Source organism: Mustela nivalis (assembly GCF_964662115.1).
Source record: "Mustela nivalis genome assembly, chromosome: 6".
NCBI lineage: Eukaryota > Metazoa > Chordata > Mammalia > Carnivora > Mustelidae > Mustela > Mustela nivalis.
The window spans coordinates 71,841,924-71,849,125 of NC_139025.1; the positions used below are offsets into that span (position 1 = coordinate 71,841,924).

Sequence of the window (7,202 nt, forward strand, 5' to 3'; positions counted from 1 at the left end):
GAGAAGCAGATTTGGAGAAAGGCTGTGTGAGGAGTGACAAGCTATGGGTCACTTACGTCTCAACTGATAAGATAAAATGAGAGAGAGAGGTGCCAGACGAAAGGGCTCCCTTCTCTGGCTTCTCTAGTGTAGCCGACTCCGGCCAGGCTGGGCGGAGCGGAGGAGCAAGGGAAGAAGGTGCCTTGTAGCAGCTGGACCGCCGAGGTGCCCCCACCCCAGCTGTAGCGTGGGCACTTTACTGCAGTCCTCCCGCCGCACCATCAGAAGGCGCTCTTGCGCAGTCTCCAGCCGACAGCCCGGCCCGGCGCGGCGACGCTGTAGTTGAGGTTTCTGTAAGGCAGGCGGAGCTGCTTCCTGAGCCGCCGCGAAGATAAGGCTCGCCTAGCCTCGGTGCGCGCAGCCTGCTGGCGCCCACCATGGAGCGGCTCCCGAAGCTGGCGGTCTTCGATCTGGGTGAGGGGACGGGACTGGGGAGGTTCGCAGGCCGCTCTCCTCCAAACCCCGGCGGCGGCCCCCGAGGCGCGCGCGCTCGGAGCTTGAGCTCTCCGTGCGTCCTCCCGCAGATTACACGCTCTGGCCGTTCTGGGTGGACACGCACGTAGACCCCCCGTTCCACAGGAGCAGGTGAGGCGGCGCTGGGGAGGCCGGCGCCGGGCTGGGCCCCAGGCCGCAGCTGAGCGTGCTCTCGCCCCGCAGTGACGGGGCCGTCCGGGATCGGCGGGGCCAGGCGGTCCGACTGTACCCAGAGGTGCCCGATGTCCTGCGACAGTTGCAGGACCTTGGCGTGCCCGTGGCGGCCGCTTCACGGTAAGGAGAGGGACGCAGGTGGGAGACGGCTCGCGGCACCCCTGGGCTAGAAAACCTTCGGCGGTGCGGATTTGCATTCATTTGCATTGCTTTGTAATTGTACCCTTTACCGTGCTTTTAATAAACATTGGCTCCGCGCCGCCTGTGTCTGACGGGAAGGCCAGAGAGTTGAATGAGGACCTAGGATGCCTACCTGTCCTGGAAAAATAGCAAGTTGACTTCTCCCTGGTTAAATATAACTTGGCTTGCCGCTCTGGCTCCCCGGATCCCATCTATGACACCCTACTGCAGGACCGGGGAGATCGAAGGGGCCAAGCAGCTTCTGGAGCTCTTTGACCTTGACAGATACTTTGTTCATCGGGAAATCTATCCCGGCAGCAAGGTCACCCACTTTGAAAGGTAGGTGGAGATGAGGGGAGCAGGAGGGAGCCCAGAGAGGCTGAAGGAGCTAAGAAGCCAGCGGGGTCCTACCCTGTCCCTCCTTGCACAGGTTGCAGCAGAAGACTGGAGTGGTTTTCTCCCAGATGATCTTTTTTGATGATGAGAAGCGGAATATCATAGACGTCAGCAAACTGGGTACTGAGTGGTGAGATTAGCGATTTGGGGAACGAGGAGAAAGGGTTCCAATGAGGGGTTAGGTAGGTGTGTGTGGGATGGGTAGTTTGCGTGACAGTATTTGGGTGACATCCAAAAAAGATGAGAGGAAAAACAGGCTTGATGAAATGTGGCTTCTTTTCTTCTTAGGAGTTACCTGCATTCTTGTCCAGAATGGAATGTGTCTTCAAACCCTAACTGAAGGACTAGAGACATTTGCAAAGGCCCAAGCTGGACCCTGAGGTCCAGTCCTGCGGCTGAGCCTCACTGGAGGCATAAAACGGAAAGGAAATCGGGAAGGCATTTCCAGATGTATTTGTAAATTATTAAAGTATGTTTGTGTGTGATAGAAGAGATCTTCCGGCTTGTTTCTGTTTGCCTAGCGGAGTAGCCGGCCTCGGCTATGCGGGGGGCCAAGAAGCGGAGGGCGTGGCGTTAGACTTCATCAGGTTGGGCCGGAGAAATCTATGGCGCCCCCGACTGTGCCCGCTTTGTGCTCGCCGCATCCCGCTTGCTGAGTACTGTCAAGGGCCTGGAGAACTCTTCCACTGACGCCAAGCAGTGTGGTGCACGACCCTGCACACTCCCATGAAAACAAATACTGTATTTTGGGGTGGGGGTGCGGCGGCCTTTTTAATAGCCCCAAGCGAAGCGGCGGCTTTAAGTGGCGCTAAAGGGGTGTGGGGAGGGGCGCCGCTGTGGCTCGGGTCACGTGGTAGAAGAGGCCTCGTCGGCTCCAGTTGATGATGTCGCCGGGGTGCCCCAAGGAGCGATTGGCCCAGGCGGGCCTCGGAGCGCTGAGGCTGCACCCTCCCCGAGCAAAGGCGGAAGTCGCAGGACGCCGTGGGGCGGAGGCGGGAGAGGCGAGGGTGGCGATGAGTGGTCTCAGCCGACTCTTCGGGAGGGGTGAGTGCGGGCGAGCGGGTAGGCGGAAGGTTCTGGCCAAGGGGGCTGGGGGGAAGGCGGAGGCCCCGGGCTGTCCGGAAAACACTATCCGCTGCCCAGCGATGCACGTGCCAGGAGGCTCCGCCTTGTCCGGGAGCCTGGCTCCGGCTGCCTGCCTTCCCCCACCCGGGAAAGAAGAGAGGGGGGCCGGCCCCGAGCGTGAGCGGGGGTGGGGGCTTCCCCGCCCTTCAGGCTGCGGCGGTGAGTTTCCGCCTGTTGTCGTCCAGCCCTTTCCAAAACACTGGTGCTTCTGTGCTGGCCGAGGGGATCTGAGGTGGTGAAGAAAGATTGCCTACTTAAAGCTCCTACGTGGTGGGGGAAGACAAGCAGAAACGGACATACACAGTGCGGTGTAGCTACTCCCTGAAGGAGATGTTCCCACTTATCCGGGGAAGCACAGAAGCAGCGCTGGGGTTGTGATCCAGAAGGCGAGAAGTATGCCAGGTGGAGAACTGAGGGACTCCAGTAAGATGGCACTGTGTGCGAAACAGGCAGGGAGAAGTATGGTGTGTTTAGGAGAAAGGAGTTCTGGCTGCCGTGAGAGAGAGAGAGAGTGAGTGTGTGTGTGTGTGTGTGTGTGTGTGTGCGTGCGCGCGCGCGCGCGCTCGTGTGTGTGTGTGTGTGTGTGTGTGTGTGTGTGTGTGTGTTCCTTACGCTAACCTGGGGAGAATCCTGAGCGGAAGGAGACTTCCCCTCAGTAGACTTGAGCCTTATCTCTCCACCCAGCTGCCACTTTCTTCAGGACATCAAGTGCCTCAGGCTGAAATGGGGAAGGGGGACAAGAGTCACTCTGTCGGTGGGGGGTGGAAACCAAATCAGCCTGAGAGTATCAGCCTGAAGTAGGACTTCAGGCTAAAAAAGAGGAAAGTAAAAGGAAGTGAGGTTGGAGAGGTAAACAAAGGCCAGATTAGGAATGGCCTTGTATGTCTCATTAACGTTTTGGATTTTATCCTGTAGGCAGTAGAGTCTGGAAGGATTTTAAGCAGGCAAGGGCCATCTTTTTTTTTTTTCTCTTTTCTTTTTTTTAGAATAACTCTTAGAACTGCAGAAGATGGAGGGGAAAATTGAGACCAGACTTTTTTTTTTCTCTAGCCCCTGTACTTCATTCAGTTTGATCCTGTGGAATCAGGACCTTGGGCATTTCCTAGGACAGCAAGTGGAACAGTGATTATAAAAAGTGACCAAACTCTGGTGGGGATGTGATAATGGGACAGCTGTGCGTGTGTGAGGGCAGGGAGTGGGTGGGAACTCTACCTCCCAGTGTAAACCTAAACCGGCTCCAAAAAAGAAAATTTATTATTTAACAACAACAACAACAAAAAGTCTTGGAAATGACTTGAAAGGCAGCTTGGAATAGCCAGCAAATATTGGATTCGGAAGCCACATTTCAATTCTTTCTCCATTCTTAGTAGTTGTGATTTTATTTTTTTTTTTAAGATTTTATTGATTTATTTGACAGGCAGAGAGCACAAGTAGGCAGAGAACTAGGCAGAGAGAGAGGAGGAAGCAGGCCCCCTGCTGAGCAGAGAGCCTGATCGGGGCTCAATCCCAGGACCCTGGGATCATGACCTGAGCTAAAGGCAGAGGCTTTAACCCACTGAGTCACCCAGGCACCCCAGTAGTTGTGATTTTAAACATACAAAACCACTTTAACATTTTTGTGCCTCTTTTCATATTTGTAAACTGAAGATAGTACATTCATTGTAGAGAATCATTTAGGGATTGACGGGACCGCCTTTGAGTGCATAGCACACTCTGCACTTGGTGACTGGTGGCTGATTTTTTCCCTTCACACAATATGGGCCGGCTTGGTTGGGACTCCAGGGAAGAAAGAGAAGGGGCCAACCCCCGAAGAGGCAATACAGAAACTGAAGGACACAGAGAAGATACTGATCAAGAAACAGGAGTTTCTGGAGCAGAGGATTCAACAGGAGCTACAGATGGCCAAGAAGCATGGGATCAAGAACAAGAGAGGTAATGGGGGAGAGGGGCCAACAGGGTGGGCCCAGGTGGGAATCAGGGGCTTCCGGCTCTGATGTTCAGGGTGTGTGCCACATCAGCCGCCCTACAGGCTTTGCGGAGGAAGAAAAGATTGGAACAACAGCTGGCACAAACCGATGGAACATTATCCACCCTGGAGTTTCAGCGTGAGGCCATTGAAAATGCCACCACCAATGCAGAAGTGGTTCGTACCATGGAGCTCGCTGCCCAAGGCATGAAGAAGGCCTACCAGGACATGTGGGTACGGGGGGAGGGCAGCAGGGGGCCCAGGCACTGGGGAAAGTCGCTTGTATTGTACTTTGAATCTTAAAACCTCTCAGAATGGGAATTTATGGTACAGATGTCTAGGACAGCGAGATCTTTGTCAGTCTCCTTGCTTCCTGTAAGGTTTCCTTGCTGGCTAAATCATTATAGGGAGGAAAGATGATTTTTCTAAGTTTTGAAGACCCTTCAGAGAAGGGAGTACAGCCTGTCCTCCCCACTGTGGCTTCTTGTCAATCCTCAAGCCAGCCTTGTCTCTGTACAATTTCCCATATCTTCTACCTGATGGCCATGGGTTTATCAGCCTCAGGCCACAGGAGGTGGTGGGGTGGGGGTCTTCATTCAGGCAAGACAGGAGGGTTAGGAGGGTTGTTGCCTGATTTCTTGGCTGTATATCTTGTTCTTAGGGACATTGACAAGGTGGATGAACTGATGGCTGACATCACAGAACAACAGGAGGTGGCCCAGCAGATCTCAGATGCCATTTCTCAGCCTGTGGGCTTTGGAGATGTTGTGGATGAGGTGATTGGGAGTAAGGGATCAGGAAATATGGGAGAAAGCAAGAGACCAGCCAGAAGGAAGGCCCGAGAGAATCATGGGGCAAGTTTGCGGGAGAAGAGGGACTCCAAAAGTGGTATGTTTTTGGAAGTATGAGTTCCCTTTCTTCATCTTTTTTTTCTTTTTTTTTTTTTTTTTTAATTAGAGAAAGCAGGAGATCGTGGTAGGGGTGGGGCAGAGGGAGTAGGAGAGAGTCCAAAGTAGACTCAGTGCTGAGCTTGGAGCCTGACATGGGGCTCGATCTCACAACCCTGAGATCAGGGCCCTGAGATCCAACCCAATCTAAAATCAAGAGTCACATGCTTAACCAACTGTGCTACCTAGGCTCCCCCTCATTTCTTTAGGTTGAACAGTTTTGTTGTTCCATATCCAGGATGAACTGTTGGAGGAGCTAGAGGAGCTGGAGCAGGAGGAATTGGCCCGGGACTTATTAACTGTGGGTGACAAGGAGGAAGAACCCCCCATCGAACTGCCCAGTGTACCCTCTATACATCTGCCTGCAGGGCCAGGTACTCAGGGCTATTCTATTGTCTTAAGGACTTGAGGAGGTGGGATAGATATGGGGAAAGATTATTCCTCTTATATACTGCTTCAAAGGAACCAGGCAGAGAGGACTGCTACTACAGTTGCACAGGTTGTTGACTGCATAAGGGCACCTAATTGAGCAGGAATAAAGACTAAAGTCCCACTTGAGCCTCACTTGGCAAGCTGGGTACCCTGGTATAAGGCTGCAGGTACTGGGAGAGAGCAGCATATTCTCCTAATTAATATGGGGGTGCTTGGGGAATTAGCAGCAGCTCACCAAGCAGGAGGACCATACCTTTAGGTTCTTTGCTGGGGAGACAAAATTCAGCAGACTCAGCATTCTAGCAGGGGATTGTTGGAAGTTGCTACAGCCCTAACACTTCTTTCTTTTCTGGGTGTCCTTTCCCCAAAGCTCCTGAAGCAGATGAAGATGAAGAAGCCCTAAAGCAGTTGGCTGAGTGGGTATCCTGATGAGTTATGGGCTTGTTTTCCCGGTGCTGCCTTATTGGTCCCTCTTCCTTAAGTGCCAAGTGCTAAGCTAAAGGAACAAAGCCTTTTGGGGAAGTCCTGCTGAGGATGATAGTTTGACCTTGTGAAAAGGGGTTGTCGCCCTCGCCTCCCTGGCTCAACTCTGAAAAAAGACCATGGTGAAAGAGGAGCCCCCAGGCTCCCTTCTCTGTGATTGCACTTACGGTGCCCTTGTTTGCAATAAAATCGGGCCAATGGAAACACAGTGCTTACACTGCCTTGTCTACACCTGAAACTCTTCCCTGGCCTTTGGAGCTTTGTGTCAAGCAGCGAATCACAATGGGAGTAATGAGGGGAATAATGAAGTATTGGAACAGGGAACAAATGGGAGTTGATGATATCTTGACCTCCTGTTCTAGGTAGGTGCTGTTATCTTTCAAGTTGGTCTGTCCTAGAGGTGCTTGGCTTAGTGCTTGCTGAGGTTAAGCAAAGGGATTATATATCCTAGAACCATGCAGAGCTGTCTGAGTCTTCTGCCATTGCTAACCCCAGTCATGCCTCTGCCAAGACAGCCCCACGATTTACTACTCATTTTCCTTTTGCAAAGTCCATTTTCAAGGACAGGGAGGGAGAATACAGGGTTAAAGAAGGAAGTAGCTTTCTTTTATTCACAATCCATGATTAGTAGGCTTGGTTCGAACTGTCATTTTGGTGTCTTTTGTTGTTTAAAATTGATTTATTTAGAGAGAGCATGTGTACATAAGCAGGAGGGGCAGAGGGAGGAGGATAGAGAGAACCCCAAGCCGAATCCCTACTGAGCACAGCCTGATGCAGGGCTCAATCCCACAACCCTGAGATCATGACCCAAGCAGAAACCAAGCATGGGACGCTCAACCAACTGCACCACTCAGGTGCCCTTGTCATTTCTGTTTCTAAGAGCAGTAGACGAGGGGCCGTGATGCACTGGGATTGTTCAGTAGTGGTTAAAGTGGCATCAGGAGAAGGGAGAAGGAACCAGGATATCTCACCCATCTTGATACCCA

General features: G+C 52.6%; 2 protein-coding genes across 9 annotated transcripts; both read left to right on the forward strand.

Moving 5' to 3' along the window:
* Positions 1-259: 259 nt before the first annotated feature.
* On the forward strand, positions 260-1,750 carry MDP1 (magnesium dependent phosphatase 1). Of its 2 annotated transcripts, none has more exons than XM_082734563.1 (6): positions 260-453; positions 564-624; positions 697-807; positions 1,099-1,206; positions 1,298-1,383; positions 1,552-1,750. In XM_082734563.1, exons 1-6 carry the CDS (start codon positions 417-419, stop codon positions 1,641-1,643), a joined length of 495 nt encoding a protein of 164 aa, XP_082590689.1. In that variant the 5' UTR covers positions 260-416; the 3' UTR covers positions 1,644-1,750. The 2 variants fall into 2 exon arrangements, with proteins under 2 accessions (XP_082590689.1, XP_082590690.1); XM_082734564.1 differs by having other exon boundaries at positions 285-453; positions 1,298-1,393.
* A 370-nt stretch (positions 1,751-2,120) lies between these two features.
* On the forward strand, positions 2,121-6,420 carry CHMP4A (charged multivesicular body protein 4A). Of its 7 annotated transcripts, none has more exons than XM_082734533.1 (6): positions 2,121-2,307; positions 4,171-4,320; positions 4,407-4,584; positions 5,016-5,130; positions 5,540-5,675; positions 6,104-6,420. In XM_082734533.1, the coding sequence occupies exons 1-6, from the start codon at positions 2,145-2,147 to the stop codon at positions 6,160-6,162; spliced, it is 801 nt and encodes a 266-aa protein (XP_082590659.1). In that variant the 5' UTR covers positions 2,121-2,144; the 3' UTR covers positions 6,163-6,420. The 7 variants fall into 7 exon arrangements, 6 of the variants coding, with proteins under 6 accessions (XP_082590659.1, XP_082590656.1, XP_082590657.1 ...); XR_014312768.1 differs by having other exon boundaries at positions 2,131-2,547; positions 4,407-4,588; XM_082734530.1 differs by having other exon boundaries at positions 2,137-2,547.
* The last annotated feature ends 782 nt before the right edge of the window (positions 6,421-7,202 follow it).

Coding starts and splice junctions, on each gene's coding strand:
- MDP1 (XM_082734563.1), top strand. CDS start 417: ATGGAGCGGCTCCCGAAGCTGGCGGTCTTCGATCTGG. Junction 454..563: donor GCTGGCGGTCTTCGATCTGG/GTGAGGGGACGG, acceptor GTCCTCCCGCAG/ATTACACGCTCTGGCCGTTC. Junction 1,207..1,297: donor AAGGTCACCCACTTTGAAAG/GTAGGTGGAGAT, acceptor CTCCTTGCACAG/GTTGCAGCAGAAGACTGGAG.
- CHMP4A (XM_082734530.1), top strand. CDS start 2,145: ATGATGTCGCCGGGGTGCCCCAAGGAGCGATTGGCCCAGGCGGGCCTC. Junction 2,548..4,170: donor CCGCCCTTCAGGCTGCGGCG/GTGAGTTTCCGC, acceptor TTGGGACTCCAG/GGAAGAAAGAGAAGGGGCCA. Junction 4,321..4,406: donor TGGGATCAAGAACAAGAGAG/GTAATGGGGGAG, acceptor GTGCCACATCAG/CCGCCCTACAGGCTTTGCGG.